This window comes from Penicillium vulpinum, assembly GCF_028829585.1.
Source record: "Penicillium vulpinum strain IBT 29486 chromosome Unknown utg000001l_segment0_segment0, whole genome shotgun sequence".
Classification (NCBI taxonomy): Eukaryota; Fungi; Ascomycota; class Eurotiomycetes; order Eurotiales; family Aspergillaceae; genus Penicillium; species Penicillium vulpinum.
In genome coordinates this window covers 1,728,806-1,755,075 of record NW_026643241.1, presented here as the reverse complement: position 1 = coordinate 1,755,075, position 26,270 = coordinate 1,728,806, and the positions used below count along the sequence as shown (strand labels likewise).

The 26,270-nt window shown below is 47.2% G+C and overlaps 10 protein-coding genes across 10 annotated transcripts; 6 read left to right on the top strand and 4 right to left on the bottom strand.

Moving 5' to 3' along the window:
- Window positions 1–148: 148 nt before the first annotated feature.
- On the top strand, window positions 149–2,733 carry N7479_000642 (uncharacterized protein; the record flags this gene model as incomplete). Its single annotated transcript, XM_057248340.1, has 3 exons — window positions 149–167; window positions 281–1,857; window positions 1,915–2,733. The coding sequence occupies 3 exons, from the start codon at window positions 149–151 to the stop codon at window positions 2,731–2,733; spliced, it is 2,415 nt and encodes an 804-aa protein (XP_057112772.1).
- Window positions 2,734–3,284: 551 nt separating this feature from the next.
- On the bottom strand, window positions 3,285–4,276 carry N7479_000641 (alpha/beta fold hydrolase; the record flags this gene model as incomplete). The annotated part of the gene is made up of 3 exons (XM_057248339.1): window positions 3,285–3,451; window positions 3,509–4,095; window positions 4,155–4,276. The coding sequence occupies 3 exons, from the start codon at window positions 4,274–4,276 to the stop codon at window positions 3,285–3,287; spliced, it is 876 nt and encodes a 291-aa protein (XP_057112771.1).
- An 845-nt stretch (window positions 4,277–5,121) lies between these two features.
- On the top strand, window positions 5,122–6,225 carry N7479_000640 (NADP-dependent oxidoreductase; the record flags this gene model as incomplete). The annotated part of the gene is made up of 2 exons (XM_057248338.1): window positions 5,122–6,124; window positions 6,194–6,225. 2 exons carry the CDS (start codon window positions 5,122–5,124, stop codon window positions 6,223–6,225), a joined length of 1,035 nt encoding a protein of 344 aa, XP_057112770.1.
- A 620-nt stretch (window positions 6,226–6,845) lies between these two features.
- On the bottom strand, window positions 6,846–9,872 carry N7479_000639 (Tetratricopeptide-like helical; the record flags this gene model as incomplete). The annotated part of the gene is given in 5 exon segments (XM_057248337.1): window positions 6,846–8,115; window positions 8,128–8,724; window positions 8,776–8,926; window positions 9,007–9,380; window positions 9,433–9,872. The coding sequence occupies 5 exon segments, from the start codon at window positions 9,870–9,872 to the stop codon at window positions 6,846–6,848; spliced, it is 2,832 nt and encodes a 943-aa protein (XP_057112769.1).
- Window positions 9,873–11,684: 1,812 nt separating this feature from the next.
- On the top strand, window positions 11,685–12,176 carry N7479_000638 (uncharacterized protein; the record flags this gene model as incomplete). Its single annotated transcript, XM_057248336.1, has 1 exon — window positions 11,685–12,176. One exon carries the CDS (start codon window positions 11,685–11,687, stop codon window positions 12,174–12,176), a length of 492 nt encoding a protein of 163 aa, XP_057112768.1.
- A 1,165-nt stretch (window positions 12,177–13,341) lies between these two features.
- On the top strand, window positions 13,342–14,927 carry N7479_000637 (uncharacterized protein; the record flags this gene model as incomplete). The annotated part of the gene is made up of 3 exons (XM_057248335.1): window positions 13,342–13,650; window positions 13,711–14,370; window positions 14,523–14,927. 3 exons carry the CDS (start codon window positions 13,342–13,344, stop codon window positions 14,925–14,927), a joined length of 1,374 nt encoding a protein of 457 aa, XP_057112767.1.
- A 1,822-nt stretch (window positions 14,928–16,749) lies between these two features.
- N7479_000636 (uncharacterized protein) lies at window positions 16,750–19,857 on the top strand (the record flags this gene model as incomplete). The annotated part of the gene is made up of 4 exons (XM_057248334.1): window positions 16,750–18,648; window positions 18,715–19,466; window positions 19,613–19,724; window positions 19,774–19,857. The coding sequence occupies 4 exons, from the start codon at window positions 16,750–16,752 to the stop codon at window positions 19,855–19,857; spliced, it is 2,847 nt and encodes a 948-aa protein (XP_057112766.1).
- Window positions 19,858–20,512: 655 nt separating this feature from the next.
- Window positions 20,513–21,700, bottom strand: N7479_000635 (putative oxidative stress response protein Oxr1; the record flags this gene model as incomplete). The annotated part of the gene is made up of 3 exons (XM_057248333.1): window positions 20,513–20,657; window positions 20,714–20,869; window positions 20,964–21,700. 3 exons carry the CDS (start codon window positions 21,698–21,700, stop codon window positions 20,513–20,515), a joined length of 1,038 nt encoding a protein of 345 aa, XP_057112765.1.
- Window positions 21,701–22,226: 526 nt separating this feature from the next.
- Window positions 22,227–23,945, bottom strand: N7479_000634 (putative endosome-associated ubiquitin isopeptidase (AmsH); the record flags this gene model as incomplete). The annotated part of the gene is made up of 2 exons (XM_057248332.1): window positions 22,227–23,720; window positions 23,802–23,945. 2 exons carry the CDS (start codon window positions 23,943–23,945, stop codon window positions 22,227–22,229), a joined length of 1,638 nt encoding a protein of 545 aa, XP_057112764.1.
- A 415-nt stretch (window positions 23,946–24,360) lies between these two features.
- Window positions 24,361–26,214, top strand: N7479_000633 (uncharacterized protein; the record flags this gene model as incomplete). The annotated part of the gene is made up of 2 exons (XM_057248331.1): window positions 24,361–24,445; window positions 24,506–26,214. The coding sequence occupies 2 exons, from the start codon at window positions 24,361–24,363 to the stop codon at window positions 26,212–26,214; spliced, it is 1,794 nt and encodes a 597-aa protein (XP_057112763.1).
- Between the last annotated feature and the right edge of the window lie 56 nt (window positions 26,215–26,270).

The following is a 26,270-nucleotide window of genomic DNA, read 5'->3' as shown; positions in this document are numbered from 1 at the left end:
TTTCTCGCTATCCTCTTCATTTAGGCAGGAGAGCCTTTGCTACTGGCCTCTTTCGCTCTTTCCAATATTACCTTCCCTCCACCTCTTACCTCTCTTTCCCCTCTTAATTACCTCTCGGGTTTTTGTTTGGCAGCTGCCCCTCGCAACCATGTTTATGCTCCGCAACGGTAAGCAACACGCTTTTCATGCCCCGCCAAACCCCTCCATATGAGGCCAATGTTGGTTGTTTTGCCCATTTTGAACTAGTAAACTAATCTATCGTCCTCTCTAAATTCAATAGTGAGCAAATTCTTGTTCGGTGACGCTTCGAAAGAATCCATCATCGAAATCCCCCAAGGCGAGCTGTATCTGGTCCGACCACAGTCACCTAAAGGATACTCTGAGCTTATCTTCAAGGACGCTGCTGCGACAATCCGACGGACCGGTCAGGACTTTCAATATCAGCTTGTCATTCAAAGAGCCTATGAAGAGGGTGAGGAAGAACTCGCGGACGACGACGGCGAGCAAGGCGCGGGTGACAGCCTAGATAAGGACGAGAAGGTTTTCCTCCTGGACCAAACTCTCCACTTTCGCTCTGAACTCCGTGACGGAGGCGCAAAGATATTGGCCTGGGATGACCTGAGCGGCGACGCTGGTGATCTCTTTGAATTTATCTGCGACCCTTCCGTCCCATCGGATAAAGTTGCCACTTTCGAGCTTGCCGCCCTCCAGTGTCAGTACGAACGCAAACACCGCCGCAGTGCACAGAAGGCTACAGAAGCGGAGTTGCAGGAGTTCTCATACAACGAAGAGAAGCCCCTTCCATCTGCGAGTCCGGTTTCTTCGCCAACCACGAAGGCACACCCAAACTCTCTGACGGCAGAAGATTCAGCTGCAGCTATGGCACGAGATGTGGAGTACGCTCAGTCTAAAGGACAGATCAAGACTGCCACTCTCGAGGAGCAACCGACTACTGCCCCGCCGTCTGTAGCCCATCCGGAAGCCAAGGAGATTCTCTGCAAGGAAAATGCTGAGCTCCATTTGTTCGACTTTTCTACTGGAACCTTCGTGCTCCAGGATTCAGAAATCGTTGCAACTGTCTCTGAGGTTGGTACTTGGCAGTACTGGCTCCAGATTGCTGGAAAAGATAAAGAGTGGCTAGGACAGGCTGTCGTCGCTGATATCAATCCCGTCTTCAACTTCGAATACCTCTCGTTTATTTTCAACCACTACGGTGAAGATGGATCGGCCTACTCATGGCTTCTGCGATTCAAGGACCAAGCCTCGGAAGAACGGTTCCAGGAGGGTCTGATGCAAGCGCTATGGGAACAGCTCAACGAGCTGAAGTGGACTAAGGTTAAGGAGAATGATCGAGAGTATGTTCTTGATGCCTTCCAGGATCTTACCATGGAGGACGCCGATGCCAAGGAAGAGGAAGAACTCGAGAAGGAAGAAGAAGAGGCTGAGGAGGAATACGACGACGACCAGGACGATGCTCAGCGCAGTGAACACTATGACAGCGATGAAGAGGAAGAAGATGTTGTGACTCGCGATGCTGATGGAAACGTCAACTCGCAATTGGCAGTCGGCTACAAGCATGACCGATCATTCGTTGTGCGCGGGTCCAAGATCGGTGTCTTCAAGCACACCGCTCATAACAACCTTGAATTCTCCACAACTATTTCAAAGGTCGAGACCCCTAAGGGCAACCTTTTCAGCCCCAAGAAGGTTATGCTTCACGCTGAGGATCAGAATATGATTCTTCAGAATGGAGATGATCCCAACTCGCTGTACAAGATGGATCTAGAGTACGGTAAAATCGTTGATGAATGGAAGGTCCACGACGATATTGCCGTAGAGACATTTGCTCCCGAAAATGTAAGCTACCTCGCAGATGTTGAAATATCTCTATGGATACACTGACCAAATTCGCAGAAATTCGCACAAATGACCGCGGCACAGCCTTTCGTTGGTGTCTCCAAGAACGCCCTCTTCCGCATCGATCCTCGTCTCTCTGGCAACAAGCTTGTCGATTCCGATCTGAAGCAGTACGCCAGCAAGAATGACTTCTCGGCTATGGCTACCACTGAGAAGGGATACCTTGCTGTCGCGTCTAACAAGGGTGACATCCGCATGTTCGACCGCCTGGGCATCAATGCCAAGACTCATATCCCAGCTCTCGGCGAGCCGATCATCGGTCTTGACGTGTCTGCAGATGGACGCTGGGTGCTGGCGACTTGCCGTACCTACCTTCTTCTGATCGATTCACTGCAGAAGGAAGGCAAGAACGAGGGCAAGCTTGGATTTGAGCGTGCTTTCGCCAAGGACTCGAAGCCTCAGCCTCGTCGTCTCGGCTTGCAGCCCGCACACGTTGCCCAGTTCCAGCACGAGACGAAACAGCCTCTCTCGTTCACCACGGCACGCTTCAACACTGGTGTCGACTCAACGGAAACCAGCATCGTCACTGCTACCGGTCCTTTCATCATTACATGGAGTATGAAGAAGGTTATTGCCAACCGTAAGGACCCGTACACTATCAAGCGGTATGGTGAGAATGTCATGGCCGATAACTTCCGGTTCGGCTCTGACAAGAATGTCATCGTTGCTCTGCCAAACGAGGTCAACATGGTCGCCAAGCGTACATTCCAGAAGCCCACGCGCGAGAGCATCGCTGGTCCCGCCACACCAAACCGTGCGCGCAGCGGATGGAGCAGTCGTCTTAACAAGGAGGACATTGTCAACTCACCTTATTAGTCACATTCCTTACCCCTTCTCTCACCGGCCCCTGGACTTTCCTCTGTTTTTGTACCATTACCCATACCCCCTGATGTTTTGTGCTTTTCCATCTTTTCTAATGTTCTCGAATTTCTTTGCGGGGTTTTTGCTCTTCTGACGCCGCTGGAGATCTCCTCTATACCGGGGTCCTCTTCACATTCACTACTCTTTATCTCTCGCGTTATTAGAGATTGCTTCTCGGGCGATATTAATTTGGAGCTAAACGGTGGCACTCGTGAAACGAGATCATATTTTGTAGGTAGCTAGCTAGTTCAGACAATTCACAAATAAAATATCCAACAGTTAATCACTTGTCAAGATGGAATCTTCTCTCTCAACGTTTTCATCATCTTACTTATCATCCCCCATCTTCATACCTCTATCTTTCCACTCTCTATCCCCTCACGACACTCATCACAAACCCAAGCTGTCAATTTAAGAGGTTTCCCACGCGCACAACTCTGCTCCACCACCTTGGCAGTGTCCATTTCTTCTACAATAAAGTCCACCAACAGCTTATAATTTGTTGACTAAACGCTGTCCAAGAATTCACCAATTAGCCTGGAGAATTCGGCTGCGTATTGAAACAAGAATCCATGCCCTGAATCCGCATAAATGTGCAACTGTGCATCGGAGTTGATCAAGTTCTGCCACAGAACATAGCTGTTGTGAGTGGGAATGGCAGCGTCATTGCTCCCTAATGTAAAAGTCCAGTGTCAGCTCATATCTTCAAAGATCGTACGGGGATCCTTACCGCCTGCAACCAGAACGGGGATATTAATCTCATGGAGCCGGTTGAAAGAGCCGTCTTTGGCCTGGTTCGGATCAAGGAAGTTCCCAAAGGCACCGAATTGCCTGTTAGTCCCTTCCGATCCAAGAAATCCAGACCGGTTCTTTCTAGCAGAGGCGATACGGTCCCATACTTCACCTCCGGCCTTCAAGCAGTTCTGTGACGCCCCAAAGAAGGCAGTAATGTAGGCTTGGCGCAGGTCTTCTTCAGTCTCGGCATCTTTCAGCATAAGGACCGAGGGGTCCTGGCTTGGAGGAATGACTCCTTGGCCTATGCTAGGACTTGTGCCTGTTAGTATGAGCCGACGGATGAGCTGTGGTGCATTGAGTGCGACGAGCTGAGCAGCGAATCCTCCCATCGAGAAACCGAAGAGATCGGTCTGTTTCACTTCAATCGCGCTGAGAACATTGATGACGTTCTGTGCCCAGTCTTTAATGGCTAATGGGACCTCGCCGTCTGATCGACCGATGCCAGCATTGTCAATCAGGATGATGGGCCGGGTGGCGCCAAGCGGGTTGATGAATGCCGGGTCCCAATGATCCATCGTGCCCCTACGTCGTTGTGAGCACTTGATGTCGGGTAAGAATTCTAGAAATACATGTGTACTTACCTGAAGTGCACGAGGAGAGTGAGAGGAATGCCTGTTTCGGCACCGAATTTTCGATATGCAAAACGAATTGGGCCAACATGAACGTACTGATCCACTGCTTCCTCGTAGTAAATTGGAGCCATATTGACGGATCTAAGTTTACGCTGGCGGAAAGGAATGAACTTGAGGCAGGGAATAAGAAATGCAAATATACTGTGTCAAGATTGAGTGTTCGTTCAAGTTACTCCTAGAATAAAAGAAGACAAGGGGGAGAAGAATGAGGGTGGCTTTTATATATATTACCTGGCTCCGTTTGGGTACGATGACAACAGAACATAAAGTGAACGAACCTCAACGCACTTCAAGTTACGAATTATTCACAGATATCCCACTGACTAGTATATTAAGAGATAGATTTACAGAGCTATCCAACACGGAGCTATCCTTGTTGAGGCTCTACCTAGTTACACTACGTCTCTTATTAGTAACTGCATGTCACCCTCTTCAAAATCAATTTGTTACGATAGTGCACCATAAATACCCTAATAATGAAAAAGATTATGTGCATAGCAACACCATATACGGGTAAAGCGGACTGCTCAGCATTATGGGGCCCTATGACGTGCATCCGAGGACCTCGGGATGGTCCCGAGGCTCGATTTATACCTTCTTATACATACTACGATCTTAAATTTGAACCAATTAAAACGAATACCGGGCTGCTTTCCATTCATCTTCCGTGGGTAGTCTGTAGCCGGTGATATGGGGGGAGATCGTAGAGGAATTTAGAGGAATTCTTAAAAGGTTCGAACAAGATTTTCTACTCTCTCAGTATACCAGAAGTTTTATACTACCTGTCTCTATTACTTTCGAACACACGACACCTGTTTAAAAAATATTTCGTTTGTCCCATAAGCGACCATCTGAACAGTAAGGTCCTATAGAGCTTGCTTTTATTTTCGTCATATTAATAATACCTTGTTCGCAGATGTCCTCCGAACATATCGCAGTCCATCTTGCACAGCGCCCTGAGACAAATATTGTCCCTGGAGAAACATTTGCTGTACAGAAGCATGCAACCCCTAGTCCAACAAATCTTCAGGACGGCGATGTCCTCCTAGAAAGCCTTTATCTAAGTCTGGATCCTGCTATGCGTGGCTGGTTGGACGACAAACCTTCATACATTCCTCCTGTTGCAATTGGTGAAATCATGCGTGGCCAGGCTTTGGGCCGTGTAACCGCCTCGCGATCACAGAAGTATCCAGTTGGCTCCTATGCTGTGGGTATGGTAGGCTGGACTGAGCAGGCAATTGTCAATGAAAGCTCTCTGCAAGCCGTACCTACACCCGATCCTGCCCATGGCAGTCGCTTGACCGATAGTCTGAGCGTTCTTGGCTTCACAGGAATCACCGCGTACTGGGGCATGGTCGAAGTCGGCCATGTTAAGCCCGGCGACTTCGTGGTTGTTTCTGGAGCAGCAGGTGCAACAGGATCTATCGCTGGACAGATTGCAAAGATCAATGGTGCAACTGTTTACGGAATCGCAGGTTCGGATGAGAAGTGTCGTTGGTTGGTTGACGACCTCAAATTTGACGGGGCGTTGAACTATAAGAGTAAAGACTTCGCTGAACAGTTCAAAAGCATCACGCAGGGAAAGATCGATCTCTTTTACGACAATGTCGGAGGAGAAGTTCTTGATTTGGCTCTTATCTGTGCTAACAAGAACGCTCGATTCGTCATGTGCGGTGGTGTCAGTCAATTCAATGAACGTGAGGTTCAAGGGCCGAAGAACTACCAGATGATATGGAGAAGCCGGATCCGCATGGAAGGCTTTATCATCTTTGATCATTTGGATAAAGTACCTGAAGTCAGACAGAAGCTCAGCCAGTGGCTTGCGGAGGGTCGGTTGCAACGGAGGGAAACCATTGTGCGTGGGGGTTTATCGCAAGCAGAAACTGCTTTGATGCAATTGTATCAGGGTGTGAATACTGGTAAGCCTTTCTTTCTAGGGCTAGGTGCCTACCTAATCCCTCCAAATCCATGTGCTAAACATCTCACAGGAAAACTGCTTGTTGAGGTTAAAGCTCCTTGAGCTACTAAGATCTTCATGGCGATACTTTGAATCTCCCTGTATAACTTACCATGAAGTCTATGAGGCTCTAGATTGAACCACTTTCAGGCTATCTGTCATATCAAAGCCCCAAAGTTTCCAGTGTCTCCATGTATTTCTTGATTTGGCAGGTTTGTTCAGATCGGCGCATAGTATATGGTCTTTGACATAGCGCGGATAGTCCATGTTCAATACTAAATTATCCAAAATCATCCATGTATCGGTAAAATTCATATCAGAACAAATTATAGATTTTCAAGCTGAATGTTGACCTCGGGATTCCAGAGGATTCTAATATTTAATCAGGAGTCTGTTAATAAAGTGCCATTTGTGACGGACTTGGGCTTTGTTGGGCTTTTAATATCGCAATATTTCATTGAAAAATGAATAATTTAAATGTTCTTGCTCTCACTGTTTCCATCCATTCATTACGGACTATGAACGTCAGTATAAGATAGATCGGGATCGGTTTCACTAGTTTGCTCGAATACAATTTATCTGACCTCGAAACGTTGCCTCGTTTTCAACATTGAATCTTATTGAAGCATTTTATGTGTATGAAAGGTTTTATGTATCTGAACAAGTATATTCAGATATCAAGCTCATTTAGGGATATTTAGACCTTCCGTTTCCCATTCCAGCAATGTTTCGGAACTAGACAAAGTGTCTGGATGGTCCAGGCCGATTGTTTCTTTTCGCTTGGAGAAGCAGTTTCGAAGCAAATTGATAGCTTCGGTATCGCGACCCAAAGATTTCCAGATCAACGCGAGATCAGACATACTACTCAGCGTGGAAGGATGATCCTCGCCGAGCTTCGCCTTCCTTGTTTCTAGCACCTGTACCTCAAGCCGCTCGGCCTCCTCCCACCGGCCCTGTTTCCAGTATGTCGCCCCTAGACTCGCCATACTTGAAAGCGTATCGGGATGATCCTCACCGAGCTTCGCCTTCCTTGTTTCTAGCACCTGTACCTTAAGCTGCTCGGCCTCCTCCCACCGGCCCTGGTTCCAGTATATCACCGCCAGGCTCGCTATACTTGAAAGCGTGTCGGGATGATCATCGCCGAGCTTCACCTTATAGGTCTCTATAACCTGCACTTGGAGCTGCTCGGCCTCTTTCCACTGACCCCCAATACTGTATGCGCTTGCCAACATCCTTGTGCTATCCGTAGTATCTTCGTGTTCATCACCTAATAAAATCATTCTTTGGTGTCTTGATTTAAATGCCATTTCTTTTGCATCTGCAAAATCACCACATTCGCGGGCATACCATGCACCTCTGTGAAGTAACTCAGCCCATTGCAGCCGAGCCTTGGGTAATGATGGCTGTTGTGACATTGCAGATTTGATATGAGGAAAGAATGGTCTGCATCTCTCCCAATTTTCGTATTTTCCATCGAATAGAAACTCCTCTTCCAGGGCACTAATGTATTTAACATTCCATTGGTCTATTTGTCCATGAGATTTCAACCACGCGCGCATACTGAGCTGCACAAGCCGATGTATCGTGAAGAAAGTGCTATTCTCATTGATAGATATCAATGAATAGCTCCTTAGTGTTACGATATCATCTTCAAAATCAGGATCCGTATCAGACTCAGATATCTCTCCGTCACTGGAGTCACTTAGGAGTTCTAAGGTTGATTTATAGTTGGCCTCGTGCTGATGCTGGATAAGATTCTCTGGTATCCCTTGCCGATCGAAGAAGCTCATAAAAGAAAGCAGATCCGCCGCAGATGGCTTGTTTTGGCGTATATGATCAAATGAGATTTGCCAAGTCAATAAAATTGAGTTCTTTGCTTCCCAGTCCCGGGAAATATGCCCTGCCTCTTTTTTTAGAAGCCTTGTCGCTTCGCGGTCACTCTTTTGAAAATCTCTTAAATATTACGACACTGAATAGCGAGGCGCGCGATTTCGAATATAGCTAGCGGCCTGAACGATCGCTAGCGGCATGAAATCTAGCGCTTCCACCAAATGTTGACTTTCTTGGCTATGGCTTGGTTTTTCAAGTTTTCTTTGGAGAAGCTCTTGTGCTTCGGACCTTTCCATAGGCTTGACCTCAACAAGGCCGTTATGATTGACCATCCTTAACGCGATCTCTCGAGGGCGACTCGTGATAATGACAAATCCATTTCGGCTTCTAGGAATATATTCCAACAGTGGCTTTTTCGGGGCGTTCGTTGGGTTTTTTGTCGAATCTCCCTTGTCTGCTGCCGAAGACGAGGACGAGGAGAGCAGCTGATCGTCATCCAAATTATCGAGGATGCAAACCCATTTCCCTATCTTCTCATCTCGGAGCCAGCTTTCGACGAGTTCAAACAAGTTCACTTTGGGATCCTGGCGACCAGGAATTTTCACTTGGTCCGCGATATCCCGAAGACTTTCCTTGAACCGAGCTTCATTACTCGCATGTATCCAGAAAACCCAGGTTTGCGGTGATTGGGATCGGACCTGGTAGGAGTATGCGATAGCGAGTTGCGTTTTCCTTCGAGTTGGAGGTAAGTAATATGCCACGTAAGAGCCGCTCTATACTTACCCGACACCACCGAGACCAACCAGCGCTATTCTCGACCCTGGGACTGAGCTTTCCTCTTGAATCCGATCAAGTAGTGTATCGCGACTGACAAAGTCCGGGTCTTGCGCGAATGGGACAGTCGATAGTGGACTGGCTGAAGTCTCCGGTCGCTCTAGGGTAGGAGCCGGTTAGTCAACCCTGACCCCCTGGAGCCAGGGCCCCGACCTCAGGAGTGTCCAGTCCCTGACTCACCTGGACGTAGACTATCTATCGGACCAATCTGAACTCCAATCTGGACATGATGGTTTAGGTCACGGAATGATGTCGATGCCATGATCAATTTCGAAAGTAGCTGGTAAACAGCCCTGGACGCAGTTTGGTCGGCTTCTAGTACGCGTGATTGCTCTTCAATCTCAGGAATGGCTAGAGCTCGCTGGGCATCGTGGTCTTCATCTTCACTTTCATACTCAGGGTTTTCAAGTTCCTCCTTGTGCTGCAAAGCTTCATCTTGTTTTCTCTTTGTAAGTTCGATGTGCTCCTGGATAGAAGTCTCGAGAGCTCGCAGTTGCTTCTCTGTCTCTTCTCGCGCAGTTTTTGAAGCATTTTCGCATCGGACTATGATAATCCTTCAATCAATTACTTAGCAAATTCCCTCGAGCACAAAGCTTGATCACGTACAACTGAGCGCTGTCGATGGCGAACTGGACAATAGCCTGACAAGTAGCGACCTGCGTCCTGAATGTCTGGATCTTTTCTTTGTTCCATAAGCCGACTGACAGCCGATCCCTCAGAGAAAGCTTCGTGGAACTGGAATGCTTTGTCCATTGCTCAAGCTTCTTTGTGAATCCGGCGCATGCCTGGCCGCATATATTCACGGCTTCAGCGACACCAGTCTTCTCCAACACCTCTCTCGTTTCGGCATAAGTCGTGCTATCAGAAATCTGAAGATTCTCGAGAGCGGCAAGCGGGCGCTCTATGGCTTCCAAGTTAGATGTAACATCTTGCATCACATCGTTCGCTTCGCTAAGGCTATTGATAAGACGCCGGAGGTTGCTGATTCTGGATAAAGCGAATTCTGTGATTCCAAGAGCACCGAGGGTGAGGCTGAAGGGATCCATCTGGTTTAGGTTGAACGGGACAGGTGAGACTCGTATGCCCTTTTAGCAAAGCTAATGTCTATCAAGCAGGAGTAGTTGTTGATCTTTTGGCCTAACGTATTTCACATGCGAGCTGCGCACACAAGCGAGCTGCGCAGTCGAAACACCATAGTAAAATCGATGTATGCTACACTTATATCTCCACAACCAACCGTTTTTTATTAACAGTAGTTTGCCGATAGAGATTGATAAGAATTTTTAGTAGTATACATCAATTTCGAGTGGATTAAAAACCTGCATTATTATGGTATCGAAAATTACGTCTCTAAATCCTGTGAATTTATATATCTCAGTCATGAATTTCTTAACCTTGCTTAAATTCCCCCAAACTCCTAAAAGGAGCAAGATACTACATGAAAAGCATTAGGCTATAAGGAAAAGTTCGCAAAGACAAGCATTGTTGAGATATCTAGTTGTAATTTATCGCATTTACTATGGGTATCGGACTGCGCAGCTCGCTTGTGTGCGCAGCTCGCATGTGAAATACGTTATTCTAAGATGTTAGGAGCGCTCTAGCATTGTTAAATAATGGTCGCAATTATGCAGCATAAGGTGCACCTATCGTGCGGCTGAAACAGAGGTGGGGAGTTTATGCGTAGCAGATCTAGTATATACAAACAGGGCAGATGGCACACGCCAAGTCAGAGATCCCCCTATCGGGTTCCATGAAATTCCACTGTTCGTATGCATAGTGTCATCATACGTTGCATAGTTCTGTAATATACCCCGCGCATTTCACTACTGTGTCCCTCAATACAATGCGGCCAGCTCAATAAAAGATCTGGGTTGAGGCCTTAGTGGTGGGCCCAGGAAAGAGTTTCTTCAGAAGTGACGTCTTCAAAGCGGAAACAATGACCTGGATTCAGATCATGTTATTCTTGCTTACCTGCCCAGAATGGACTTACACTTACCACCTATAAGGTCATTCGAGTTCTCATCAACCTCCGAGCTTGGGAAACCGGTCTACCGCAGTTCGTTCTTGTTCAAAGAGAAAATGAGATTTCCATTTGAATCCTCTGTGATAGCGTTTGTGAACCGCCGTTTCTCATCTTTGGACAAGAGTCTGGAATTGTCTGATGTTCGATTTGATTAGCTTTAATCTTCACCGAAGCTCGAGGGTAGCCAGGTACAAACCAAAGTCGGGGGTAGCCCATATCACGCCCTTGTAGTGAACACGAGGAAATAACATGCCTTCCCAAATGATTTTAGAACACAGAATGAGGGTCACGAGAAACCATGCATTGAAAAGGAACGATTGCGCAAATAGGGTGGATGTGCTTAATCTTTTCCCGGCGGTTCCCTCATCAGAGTCGATGTAAGAACTGTCCCCCAGGCTAATATAGATAGGTTTCACTTTGGCTGTCGATCATTCTCCAAAAGCATTGAATTCAGGCCAACTACGGACTACTTCGCTTTTGTTTCTGAAAGGCCTTCAAGGATCTTCTGCTACAGTATATATGACAGGGAACATTCAATATAAAATCCCTTAATTGCAGTCAGAATAGAGCCTTTATGCTGTTGCATAGGCAAATATATACACATACTACGTCATCCCAAGGTCCGCTAAGAGATCCCGAAATATAATTCCCGAGGTCGGGATTCTCCTCGGTAGGATCCCGAGGGTTACAACAATTATGTACATAACATGTTAATAACGGGATATTCTTTCGCTTTGTTTTAGCCATCAATGTCACAATATTCCTTTCACATAATAATTTGAAACTGTTCTTGCTCTTACAACTTCTATCCATCATCACAGCCCCACTCGTCACCATGAGCGTCACTACCACCGTGGTCAAAGGGCCTTTAAATCTCGTCAACCCACCCTCGATAGTCACCACAAACCCAATCCTCTCATGGTACGCTAAATATGCAGTGGACTACAGCATCGCCAAAACCACCACACCCCCGACCAAATACTATGCCTCTAACGCGACCCTGGTGAACACTGATCGGTCTATCATCTCTGGAGCCGCAGAAATTTGGGACTACTATATCGAGCTCTACGGACAATTCGAGCGTTGTGCCCATGACCTGATTTCAATCTCTGTTTTGAGTGACGAAACGTCTGGCAAGCATACCATGATTGTGCAAACTACGAACAATTTACATCTCAAAGATGGAAAGGGAATAGTCCCTCTGCCCCAAGCTTTTGTCTATGAGATTGCCGAAGCTGAGGAGGGAGCTGGCATGGATGACCTGCAGATCTGGGAAGTAAAATGTTACTTTGACAAGGGATTGCTTGAGAGGGCGGCCAGCACCTAAGTCTGTTGAAGAGAATTGTATATTGTACCCATCCGACGAACCTGAGGATGAGACTTTCCAGAAAATGAAAGTAAAAGACCTGGCAATCTTCATAACACATGTTTTTCTAGTTAACGAGAAGATAAAATCACAGTGGCTTTAAAGCGTTACGGACCACAAATGACGCGACCAGAAATGCCGCGCCAGAGTATTTTAGACGTGAATTCGCAACCAGATTTGACAGTTAGAAGCGTATAAAAACTGTAAATGGTAACAAACTTCAGAAAGGGTAGAGCACTATCAATATTCATGAACTGAATAGTACCTAATATTTACTAAAAGGACCGGTAGTTTTCGTATGTTGCTTGGAATGTTCATAAATTCCTCCATCTGCTGGGTCTCTTGTCTTTTTATTACAACCTACCCTAGACTGGTGAGTTACACACTAGGCCAAAAAGACCACTATATCTATAATCTGAGCATCACGCTCAGATATTCCAGGCTCCGATATATATATAGTACGATATGTCACTTTTCTTCCTTTACCCTCCCTGTTAATAGGATCTAGGATCCTAATACACTCTTTCGATTAACAGAACTAATGCGTAATAATTATTAGCTATGGTAAACAATACGTTAAAATGCAACTCCTGTCTTTGTGTACGTCCCGGATACAGAAATGGGTATTCCTCGGAAATAATTAACATGTTGGTCTTGTATATTTAACTCTCACAACTTCACAGGTACAATTTGAAAGTACATTGTCAAATGCATCACATATTTGACATATATCTTGCATAAAGATACGATAATGTCTGGCAAGTCTTGTTTTCCCCTTTCTATTTCAGTACGCACCCCTTGCCGCTTTTTGCACACTGAGTAAAAGTATAAAGATGAGCATGCCCCTAAGCCTTTAAATGAAAAATGAAATTGTCCAATCTGCTGCTCATTCTCCATTAGGTGACAAGGGTTAGCAGGTGCCCATGTATATAGAAGAAGGTGCGGGGACGTGGCGCAGTCCTCACGTCTACGTTCCAAGGTTGGTGCCCAACTCAAGATCGGCAGAACACAGCCCTCTCAGCCACCATTGATTACTTCCCCAGGCGCTATAAAGTAGAGTCTTCATGCTAAAGCCTGTTTAAAGTCCACTGAACTTTTGATTTCAGGTACCTACTCAATGACAGAAATGACAAATAGCGGCGGGGCTATCCCGGCGGAGATCGTTGAACCGTCCGATATCGAAATTGATGAAAATGAAGGACGCATCATTGTTCCGGACACCGGACATAGAATAGATTTTGGAGAGAGAAATGCAGGACTTCAAGTTGGCGTCAACTATGGCAACATAACGACCACTTTTGCTCCCTCACAAACCAACGTTGCCCTCTCGCAGACAATTTTTGGAAACCTATTTATCCAGGATTATCAGAAAGTGGAACTCCACTTGACGAGCAATACATTGTTAAAGAAGGCTCGCTTGCAAACAGGAAGAAGAGTAAGCAGTGTGGTCTTTCTGAATTGTCGAAAATGCTTTCTGACGGGTCATTAATACCAGAACGCAATAAACAACCGCAGCTACTATGAACCATATGTAGCGGTGAAAAACAGAGCCATTAAAAGGCGCCTTATTTTTCTGGCTGGGCGTTTTTCTTTCCTGGATTGCGGATTTGCAGAGTACTTTCAGTCCGTTGTACCGTCTTTTGACCAAGATTATGTCCAGCAACGCCTCAAAGAGATTCGACAAGTCATTTCAAGAGGACAAATCTCCAATCCATCCAACGTGGGAGATTCAGAAATATTCTATGTTGGGGATTTGGGCGAGTTCTGTGAGGCTGTGTCCAAAACATGGAGTCATGATTCCGATCAGGCCGGCGCGGGAACCCCGAAATTCATTCCTACTCATCGACGAGATCAAGAGATTTTCGAATACCTACAGGACGCCTTTGAGACAGGTTACTGGGAGCTGATGCTGGATATTTTCCTACAATGGCGCAAGATCTCCAAATCCCTCAGTGGCGACGTTGTCCTTAAGGTCCTGGATAGCCTGGAAAGGGAAATCAGAACTGCTCGAAGTCAACTCCTTGATGAGATCGAAGCTCAATCAGAGGCCTCGATAGATGATCTGGCTCCAATATTGGAAGGAATCGATGCACGAATCGCTGTTTTGAGTACCGTGGGGGACTTGAACGAGCCCCCTGTGCCAGAAATGCAGGAGGTAGCGACTTCACAAGTCCATTTGTTACATCATTCTCATCATCAATCCGAGGAGTCTTTTGCTATCAAAACTTCAGAAGTACTAAGAAAGGAAAAGGTAATTTTACGAGCTTGAACTTCATGACATTCCTAACTTACTTGACGTCAATTTAGGAAAATGTTGGACTCATTGCCTTGATCCTCTTATTCCTCATTGCAGCAATAGTTCCGGGATACAAAGCATTCTCAATATCCATGAAGTCTAAAGCACCAGGCTCGGTCCAAGATGCAGATTTCTGGTATCTCATTCAGAGCAGTATCATGTCTGTGTTGGGCAACCTAACTATGGTTATCCCACTAATGAAGAAGTCATGGTTTTCGCCGGCTTACAACACGATGTGGATTTTCTTCTTCTTGGGGGTGACTTTTGCAATCATTTCAATTGTCATATACCCTTTTTTGAATACCGGTTGGAGCTCTATGCTGGCTTTTTTTGGTTCTATTGCTTCCGCGGCCTCGGTGCTGGTCATGACGCAGGCTGCCGCCAGGAACGTGCCTGGAAAAATCAAAGAGGATTAAGGGCTGACTATAGACACGGTTTTGCGGGGTTTGAAATCGAAAAATCGTAGTCTTCGACATAGACGCCACGACCAACGCAGTGTAGCGCTAGTGTTGACTCCAGACTAAACAGGAATTGATACATAGATCTAGCGCGAATAGTATATGATGAAGGCCAGGCTAATTTAACCAAAAGCAAGCTCGGTCAAATTCAGAGAGCTATTCAACGATTTACTCTAGCAGTTCAATTGGTAACTCGAAGATATATGGCGAAAGGGGCTTTCTGACTAGCTGAGCCAATGACAAAGTCTGTCCCGCTTTTCGAAGCCAGCTTGAACTTAAAGCTAAGGAAAATATAGCTTTCACATAGCTAAAAGATACAGGGACTCCTTTCAAACAAGACGTCGGGAAATTATGCAATGAGACAAGTTTCAATGGATGACATGGAGCTACTGGATGCTCGTATGATTGGCCTCTATCAGGAATTCGATACCTAACCCATCTGATTTAGGACAAAACGTTGGAGCTTTCTATGATAGTCCCCCGGCAGCAGAGATATTTTGAATGGAGAAATCATGTAAAATCAATCGATTGCTGACTTGCTTTGGTACAGAGAGTTGTTAAATATTGAGTAATATCGTACGCATCCCTGCGTTGTAGAACTGAGACATATTCAACAAATTTATGTCCGATTCTCCCACCTAAGATGCCTAATATCAAATCAACCGTTTATATTTCACACTTGCGGCTTGATGCCTGAGGAATCTTGTCTGGGGCAGGCTGTAGGACTGACTTGGAGAGAAACGCGGAATCGCAGAGGCGGAGATAGAGGGGGGAATATCTGCGAGGGTCAAGGGCGCACGGTCGAACTGAAAAACTCTCAGAGCCAAGAAATAGGTAGTGAGTTCCAGGACTAGGTCGCAGTACTCAGTTTCAGAAGGGATACCCTCCAGGAAACCAGTAGTCCGTTCCTTGTCAGCATCAACATAAGAGTCCGAGGGTAGAGTTCAAGAATATCCACGGGGCTTGGGTATCATCGCCGACATACCATGATCTGGGCCAACGAGGGAAGTAGAAACAATAGAGATAAATGAGATGTGTGGTGATTTCTAGTTTCAGAGCGGAGCACACATCGATATTAAAAGCGGGTACGAGAGTTCAAGCGCAAGATGGCTGGTAGATATAAAGATAGAAATGTTAAGAGGGAGAAATATACGTAGACAGTAACGTAGTATCCATGATTTTGATTCATGAGAAGCATTATAACGACGTACATAGGCAGGACTTTATAGGTCCAGATGACAAAGGAAAGCAGAACAAACAGGTCTGAGAGACTGAGCGCCATCATTCTAACAGTCTTCGGAGTTTATCTTTTGCCACACTCTGACTCTGGTTGAAGCCATTTGTCGTCTATTCCTTTCCCCTGTTGTCCAATTATGAACAGGATCCAGCTCACTGCCATTGTCTTCCTGCACCGCGCTCATATATGGCATATTAGCGCAACGAAGATCTCAGGACTTTATAAGAGAGTAGAATGGTCTGATAGAGGATATTTTGGGAGTGGAGAAGGAACAGATGTAGGTGTTTATAGAGGAAGATGGTAGCATATCATAACACATGGTACTCCCAGGTGGTGCTCGTTTGGAGCTTTGTCACAGGCTTGAAGTTAGATAGCCTAAGGCTGTTGTTTGCTATAATATAAGATGCACTCTTCTTCTCTTCCCTTCTTTCTTTTCCTTCTTCCCATCTTCCCACATTCTCTATCCATCCTGCCATCAACCACAGAAAACATCTTCTATCTTTATTCCTACCTGCTACCTATCTACTACATCTAAATCTCACCATGCCTGATCCAGCTGAGCCTGGCAGGGGTCTGTCTCAGCCACAGACAGACCCAGTCTCCCTCCTTGATACGATTGACAAACTCCGTACCCTTGGTGTGGGTGAATTTGTTAGCTTGCCACAGATGATTGTCTGTGGTTCCAAGTCTAACGGTAAGCGCTCTATTATTGAGGCGATTTCTCGCGTGGGATTTCCAATGAAGAATGATCTCTACTCTGGGTTCGTTATGGAAATCATATTACGCCGCCATCCAACGCCCCGCTTCAAAGTGAGCATTGAGCCTGGCCCATCGAGAAAAAGCGATAAAGAGCTCCAGCAACTCAAAGCATTTGAGCCCGTTGTTCATGCCAATACTGAGCAGTCAGCTTCACTCATCGGCAAAGCTACGGAATTCCTTGGACCCTCCACCGAGGGTGGATTCAGTGACGATACCATGAAAGTCGAGGTTTCTGGTCCTGATCAGCCTGATTTGACTCTCATTGATATGCCTGGGTGTTACTTCACAGAGGGCACGGATGACAGAAGTCAAGCAAAGGACCCTGGCCGTCTTCACATGGAAAAATACATGCTGAATCCACGAAGCATCATCCTCCCTGTGGTATCGGCGAAAATCGACATTTGTGTTCAGAAGATACTCGATTTCGCGGACAAATACGATGCAGAACGCAACCGGATTATGGGGATTGTTACTCATCTAGATACGCTCGAAGCATTATCCGACGAGGAAAGGTTATGGATGAAGGCCGTCAAAGAAACAACAACCGAACTGCCTCTGGGATTGCATTTGGTATGCACCCGATCGTACGAGACACGCAATGTGCAAGACGAAGAAAGAGAGGAGAAGGAGAAGCAGTTTTTCGAGGGCGGAGAGTGGAAAACCATGTCGAGGCAATCCGTCGGGACTGGTAACCTGCGGCGTCGGCTCAGCACTCTTCTTATGAATCACGTTCGAAACAGCATCCCTGGTCTGATTTCTGAACTCGACAAAATCATTCTAAAGAACCAATCGGAGCTTGCCAAGCTCAATATTCCTCGAGAAACTATTCATCAACGGAAAGCACTGTTATTCAATCTCAGTAGTGCTTTCCAGCGCATAACCCAACAAGCATTGAATGGTATGTACACAGACGACTTCTTCGCTATCTTAGATGAAAGTGAATCCAAGGTCCACGACCCCCGGCGTCTCCGTGCTACTCTTCGTGACTTGAACGAGGATTTTGCAGATATTATGGAAATTGCCGGGTGCCGTCAATACATTTATGGGGTCCACGACCGGATAACCCCATTCATACACCCTCGCAACCCTTACGCCAATATCAGATGGCAGGCTCGCAGGAGCCGCTCTGAGTTCGAATCCGAGGTCAGCGAGAAAATGCGCCGCGACAGAGGAATTGAACTTCCAGGAAATGGCAATCAGCTACTAGTGGGTAGCCTGTTTCGCGACCAGTCACAGCCCTGGGAGGAAATTGCTCGAGCCCATTTGATGAAATCGTGGGAGTCTACCCTAGACTTTGTGACACTTTTGCTGGACCATCTTGCGGATGAAGGTACATCTGTGGTGATATTGCAGACTATCATTCGCCCGCAGCTTGATAGAATGGAAGAAGATCTACTGGCAAAGCTACATGAGTTGACTGCTTACTACAAGCGAGGCCACCCGTTGCCTATGAGTGGAACCTTCTTGCGAGCTGTTCCATTGCCTCTTGATCGAAGCTTTCTTGCTAAGATGCAGAAATCCAAGAATGATCGCCTGCTGGCCAACCTCCAAAAGAGCCTTCCTTCAACTATGAACAATACATTCAACAAGGAAGAGCTTAAGGTGGCAACTCAGAACCTGGAATCATTAAGCAATCGGTCCGCGGCTTCAGACATCGTTGACCAATTTCAAGCATATTACAACGTGAGTTGGGATAACCAATTAATGAGTATACAGTTTTACTATCTGCATTATACTGACGAGAAACAGACCTCGCTTTTGATTTTCATGGACAACATTGCAACACTTGCGATCGAAAATTGTCTTCTCGCTCCTCTGGATAGCGTCTTGACAACTCAAACAATCACCAACATGGAGGACAACCAAATCGAGGAACTATTTGCTGGTGTGCACGAGGGTGTACAGAAATCACGAGACTACGTGACCTGCGAGCTGGCGAAGTTGCAAACTGGGTTGCGAGAATTGAAACAATTCAACATTGCGAATCAAAGCACACTGTCTACTGGAACAATTGAGAATCCAGGATCAAGCTCGGCTTATGGGTGTTCACCTCTCCACTCATTCCTCACGCCTCAAGGAATTTTATGCAATGGTGCACCTTCCAATCCATTTGGAATACTATGCATGGATTCAACAGTTCGAGGCGAGAACGGCATACCCGGGTATCAACTTTCGTGGCCATACAACCCGGCATTCGACAAGGAGGCTTCAATCACACCTTGTCCCAGTGGTCCACTCGGCTTGAATCCCGGTATGGTCAATGCTGGAACAGCGACTGCTCCATTTGGATCTTTCTCGAGCCCGAACGCCATTCCAAGCACTTACAATTCCGGGGCACCTGCATCCTTCAAGGTTGCACCTCCACTCCCTTCGACAGCCACACCTAGCTCATTCTGGTCTCCCACGACTCATCCGTTTATTCATCCTGTTCCTTATCCTGCACCGGATAAGTTTACTCATTCTTTTCCTTATCCTACACCGGATACACGTTCTTACAACCGGTGAGTATTCAGTGCTGTTTCGATCTGACATATCACCTTGAGCAACTTGTGGCGTTTGATATGCTTTTTCCTGTTGCTCGGCTGGTCTTGTGCCAGTCTATTGTTCTTGCGCGAGAAAGTGGCTGACATGATTTAACATTCGATAGGGATATGTGTTATGATGAGAAGGAAAATCACGGTATCAATGGCATCCTGACAACCACCAACCGATACCATTCGATATGTTACCATCCCGATTTCAAATATTTCTCCCACGAGGTAGGAACTTCTCACTCCTCAATGTGACTGGTCACTGACTGTAATATAGGAACTGCGACTGGCCGATTATCAGCTCGACGCAAAGATAAAAGACCTCTTTCAACCTGCAGTGGGGAGCATTGGAAGAAATTAAGCTAGGGACAAAGGAACGAATAAGTCGTCGATTTGGCCTTGAGAATTACGGAACTTCAGTACAATCGAGAACGAAAAAGGAAGGAAGATGAGAAAAAAAGAGAGAAAAAAACAAACAAAAGAACAAAAAAAAGCAATACAGTGAGAAATGAGGGAACGGAATGATGGATATCTACAGATTGAACGCCACATTGGTTCGATCTGGGGCTTGCTTTGGAAAAATTAAAAAAAAAAAAAAAATAGCTAGCTGGTATGTAGGAATAAAGAAACTGTTCGTGTAAATTCAATGTTGTTCTATCAAACTTCATAACATCCTTGTATTTCTCCCACAAGACATTGATCATTAGGTAGACATGGGAGGCATGAAACAAGCACTCAATTAAGGCAAATGACACAAGACAGAATCAACAATGCAGAGAGGCCAGCGCCACATCGCCGTCTGGGTATTTGGAAAGCCATTAATCTGAACTACACAAACTCAAAGACCATTTTCCCGAGGTTTTCCGGGTATTCTATCTCGATGAATGCCAAAGTCCGCTCCTGTCGGCCCTGTTTATATCGAAACAAATCACTCTCTCAATACACATGTCCTCCCTGACACAGTCAACCCCTTTATACATCCAGTGCAAGGTGCCAGGCTACGTAGATGCGGTTGTTCAAGAGCCCACATACCACACTTCAACACCAAGTACATCGAACTTGACACCTTCATCGGAGAGAGGCTCATTTCCAAAGGTTTGGCAGGATGCACTAACACCCTTTTCGAGACTGCTGTCAAGCCACAATCCGTAGTGACCATCGCTATTCTCAAACATTAGCGAAGAACAATATTCCTCCCAGCAACAAAAACCACTTACCCGCCTCCTAGACTGAGAAATCCAGTTTCACAGAAGATCATATAGTCATTAACCCCACTATACGGGAAAGCCTTGAAGCGAATGCGTTCGGGAGTACTCGCACCACTCCGTGAAGTATGAATCGAAGAAGGCGAAGGCGGCGCCAGGACACCCCCACTCGCAGCCGCGAGATTGGTTTTAATATTCATATTGAGATTATGAGCGGGCGATTCCACTTGCGCAGGTTTTGACTTGTCGTTGCGGAATGTACTCCATCGGGCGGCGGTAGTGGTATCCGCCGAGGGGGGGAGGAGGGAGTCCTGCACGCTCAAGGGCTTCCTGGGACTGGGGTCCCTCGCCCGGTAGGGAGAAGCTTGCCGGGGGTGGGAGCACGCTAGCGCGCCAGAGGAAACACTCGCCTGTGCCAAAGAACTGTGAGTCCGGGTGTGGGGGGTCTGTCATGTAGGCGCCGAAGACGGAGCTGTAGGGGGAGGAGTCGCGGACGACGAGGACGTAGCCCGCCCGCGGGCTGCGGTGGGAGAACTTGGCGCAGTTCTCGTAGAGGGTGGAGAGGGATGCGCCGTCGCGGTCGAGACTGTATGCTAGGCGCCAGGTTTCGGCGAGTTGGAGGCGCGGCGGGACTAGCAGGCGGATTTCTTCTGCTAGGGCGCGGGTCAGGAGTTGCTGTTGGAGGAGATCTATCCCTGTGGGGATCTCGAGGGTGAGTGGTGTGAGTGGTGGTGGTTGGAAGGGCGAGGCTGTTCGGCGCGGTGCGAAGACTTCGGATGTGGAGGAGGAGCGTGACCATGGCATGACGGAGGGCATATCTTTTGTTATGTCTGGGTCTGTTATGCGGCGGTAGAGGCCTGAGACGACGTGGCTGACTGGGTAGGAGAAGTAGGAGGCTGCGGATTGGTAGGAGGGTTTTTGGGGTGTCGGAGATGCTAGAGTGGAGGAGGCGGAGGTGGGGGTGTCGGAGGCGATATTTTCCTGTGACGCGGACGACATGCGAGCAATTCAAAATCAATTGACGAAGAGGGATGTTGAAGAGAAGAGAAGTACGACGTACGATGTACGAATGCGGAGTGGAAGTTGAGACGGCTATCGCTTATCATGTGGGGAAATATCTATGTAAGATGTCGCTGGGCAGCCTTAGCCTTGCAAGGCGTAGGATGATCATACGAGAGGCTCTTGGGTCTCAATATTTTGATTTCAAATCAAATAATTAGCAATTATCTTGCTGATTAGTATTTAGCTGCACCTCAAATGTTGCTGAGATAAGTATGCGTCAGAATAGGGCTGAACATCGCTATGGATCTAAGTATAAGCTGTCAAGTACGCTTTGATATAGCTAAAGAAAATATCTCAATTGGCACCTCATGAGAGTGGCAAGATTCAACGCTATGGAAATAATGGGCAATGCCATGGCCCTTCTAAACGAAGCTTGTTGATATGAAATGTGCACATCAAAAAGCCAAATCAATGCAAACGATGATGGTATCTTAGTGTATCGAACAATCCAAACGCAAGGCAATCAGTTCTTGAAGGGATCCGGACGAAGATCTACCGTCTGAAATTCTAATCCGCTGACTTCGAAAACATGCCCTGGTCGCAAGGCCCCAGTGTAGATGTTCTCCTCGGCATGTGGATGGAACAGACCAGTCTGGTTGCAGTTCAGAACGGTCTTTAGACCTGGAGGATCAGTTAACCGGAATACGCCCCAATCGGGGTTTTTGCTCGGCGCACACACGATGGCAATGCTCTCTGGGAGCATCACTTGGTAACCGCAGTGCGTATGTAAGTCACGGGAGCTCATGAAACAGGTCTGTGAGGGATGTGTGTGGATCCAGCCGAGAGTCATCAAATCCTCAGAGTCACAGTAATCGAACAGAGCGGATTCGTTAACCGTTTCGCAGGTGTCTGATGTCGCTGTCTGTTCGGGAATGACCAGTTTGGAGATGAAGAGCGCGTTAGAAACAAGGGTACCACACAGAATACCGCATGTCTCAAGGTTGGCGCGGGTGTTGGGAGCAGCCAGGGATAAGAAGCGGGAGCGGAGATTCGCTGGCAAAAATACCGAGCGCAAGGGAGTGCCATTTTCGAGATAGGCTGAGGGTTTGAAGGTGTAACTCGAGGGGTCGAGATCTGAACGCGTGGCGGAGGTTTCTTCGGAAGGTTGAAGCTTTGCAGGTAGCGCCGGAGCTGGCGATACCTTCGCTGGTCGCGCAGGCGCTACATCTTTCGCAGAATTACTGATAATAGATGCCCGGCTAGGCCCAAGGTGCTCTTTCGCAGGCAATATCGGAGGCGCATGGCGTTGGGCGTTCTTGTCGAGGATGGCAATTTGGCCTGGAGACGCGGTGTGCTCCAGAGGCTTTTGCCGTGGCACAGTTGGATACTTGTACGCAGAAGTAGCCGATGAAGGAACTTCGAACTCCCCTGCACGTTGGCCATAATGTTGAGTTGTGTGATCGAAATTAGACCTGATGTTTTGAACACGCCGACTGAGGTCGAGATCACTCGCCCGAGGATCCGATTTAATGGACTGGTCCCAGTCCCCCCATACGCCAGCTGCGCGACGAGTTTCCAGCTCTTCGGCGGATGGCCCAGAAAGACCCTTGGAATCTCGGACGGTGGCTCGGCGGTTGAGCTCTGATTGGGCTAGCTGTACGGCGAGATCTCGATTCTCCCCAGCTTCCAAGGGCTCTGCCACACCAGAGAGAGCGGGATCCTGGACTTGTTCTCGTGGTTCGGCGACAACCTTGGCTCGTGAGGGCTGTTTCCGAGATTCACGCTCTCGCATCAACTGAGTGTAACGCTCATACCGCTTATTGATGCGTGGCCTCAGGATCTCCAGCTTGCTAAGGTTTTTCTCAACCTCTTTCTCGGCTGCTACCAAGGCCTTGCGATCATCCTCGTTCTTTTTAGTATCGGGGTGCTTGGAAAGATGGACCAGGATCAACTGGGCGTGTCGAAATAGAATAAGATAAGCTTGCTCATCGTGTCCTTCGCGTTCGTAGATTCGAGCCTAACAATTCAATAAGAAGTTAGCAAGTCTGAAGTAGTTGAAATAGTCGTGATCCAAGTGCAGGCAACAGGCATAACCAACCTCACGTAAAAGCGTCGCGGCAGTCCTCAGCCAATATCGCAACGGAACGGAAGAGTTGTACTCATAGTTCTGTGCGATCCGTGTAATATTCTCAACGCTTTGAGGGGCAGTACCTCCAGTGGCGCCCATCGCATTGGAAGCCATGGCAAAAGGTAGCCTAAGGCAAGGGTAGAGAATTAGGAAGCGGAAGTGAATATTTTGAGCGTAGATCAAGCATCAAAGACCATAGTGAGATGATAAGGATCTCCGAAACCTGGAAGGGCCAGCGGCAATTGTGGGAGCCGCATCTAGGCGACCTGGAAGATAAACCTGATGAGGGGAGGAGAGGTGGGATGAGAGAGCGGGAAGCTTGGTCTCTCTCCGCTCTCCGCTCTTCCATGTCAAAAAAAAAAAAAAAGAAAGAGCAAAGGAAACCCTACGACCCTCACATTATCTCATTCAATTGATGTGCTCAATTCCACTCATGTCATACTCGAAGTAGACCTTAGCACTTGCCATATCTTGAAAAATGAAAAGATTGATACCAAAATTCCCACGAACGGCGGTGCCGTGGTTTCCGATGACCGCGAAGCTTTACCCAGTGATCATGAAATATCGTGGGAAAGTTAGGACTCGACAGCATTTAGTGAATGAAGACCTACTAGGTAAGTCCTGAAACTTTAATCGAATCTAATACAAATGCTTATGCTCTTTGAACTTTGTAGATAATATTCTCGAACGTGTATCGCCCTACCTTCATCGAAACCAACCGGTAGACGTTCTGGACCTTTGGCCTGGGGATGGTGTCTGGTCATCTAAAGTGAATGAACTTCTTCAACCTCGCCGCCATGTGCTTCTTGAACCAAGTGAGCGATATCACGGGCTACTCACTCCGCTTGTCCAAAGCAAGTCGTGCTATAAACTCGTCCAGCAAGAAATATATGGGAAATCCGATTGGAGTGATTTTATGGCAACCAATTTCCCAGAACAGGGCCCTCAAAATCGAGAAGGCTGCGGGATTATACCAAAGAATGACACACTACTCGTCGTGGCTAACCTGCCTGATGCTGTCTCTGCGACGAATCATTTCACACCCAGCCGCTGGTTTCTCAACTTCTTGAATACCTGCTTAAAACAAACTGAGCTTAATATGTATGGGGCTGTACGCGTCCTTGCTACAATGTCCGTCAACGAGGTCTCGGTTATGTTACCGCGGTCCGTTACGGAGCGCGCACGAACTGGCGTATTCGCGGAGACGATAGGCCTACACAACATAGAGATTGCTAGTCCACACGACCATGAGCGCTCTCCTCAATCGCGAGGCTGGGATAGCTTAACAGCGAACGCGAAGCGCGTGGCCGAGAGGGCTGCAGCACATGGCATTATCACTCCTCCCGACAGACAGCTTCCTCCCTTGGAGGTGGTGCGACAATCTACTCGCCACCCCAAAAAGGAGGCACCATACCAGCCTCGGGTGTCTACTTCTCTTCACAAGAAAATCTTCGCCACTATCGACGCAGCAGATAAGTTGGGTATCGATTCATCCGCTGAAACCACAGACCCCAAAGCCAAGGGACTAATTCGAAAGCGAGGATTGGCATTCACGGCCCTTGCTAGAGATAATTTAGCGGCTTACAACCGCCATAAGCTCACCGATATGATACTTGAGATGGACGAGGCGGGCCGGACATTTGCACGTGCAGCTGCGGATCCCAAGGAGAGTGTTGAGGGGCTGAAGGCTATGGAAGATCATATGGCATCTCTCGAATCGAATTTTGCCACTTTTTTCTCGTCCGTTCACCACGCTATGCGGGAAAAATATGAGCATACAGCCGATGACGCCCGCTTAACTAGAATCTCCAACAACTTTGACGATTCCTACTTGGTACATGACCGGCGGCCATTCGAACCCCTATACATCCACTCCGATGAGATTTACCCTCGCACCAGCCCGGGGCAAGGAGTCTTATATTTCGAAGCAAACTCCAACCCTCCCGCTCTGAAGAAGACCTCTGACCTACCGAGTGGAGAGAGAAACGACGTCTTTGAACGTTTTTTTGCGCTGCTAAGCTGTGTGGGCATCCGTGGCAAGACGCCAGTCTCGGAAATACTCGAAAGACTTTTCCCGATGGAGAGCATCAATGATATTGTGCGGGATATCCCGAGCCTTGCGATATTTGCCGGAAGACGACTCAAGAGTGGCTATGGGCCGATGCCCTTGCCTGATGGTTCGACCTCAGACCCGGCTTTCAGCTATCAGGAGAACATTGACTATGATTTGAGCAATGTTCGATTCCGCATTCTTTCTACGGAAGCGCTGGTCGACATTGCGATCAAGTATGAGCAGCTTCCGGAGAAGCTCGATATCATCCACTTTGGCCGGGCACTAGGCGGGACATTGACTCACGCGCAGCTAGGGGGGGACCTTTTCTAAAGCTCAAAAACTAGTGGTAGTTTTGTATATTATGTATAGTATTATGTATAGTATTT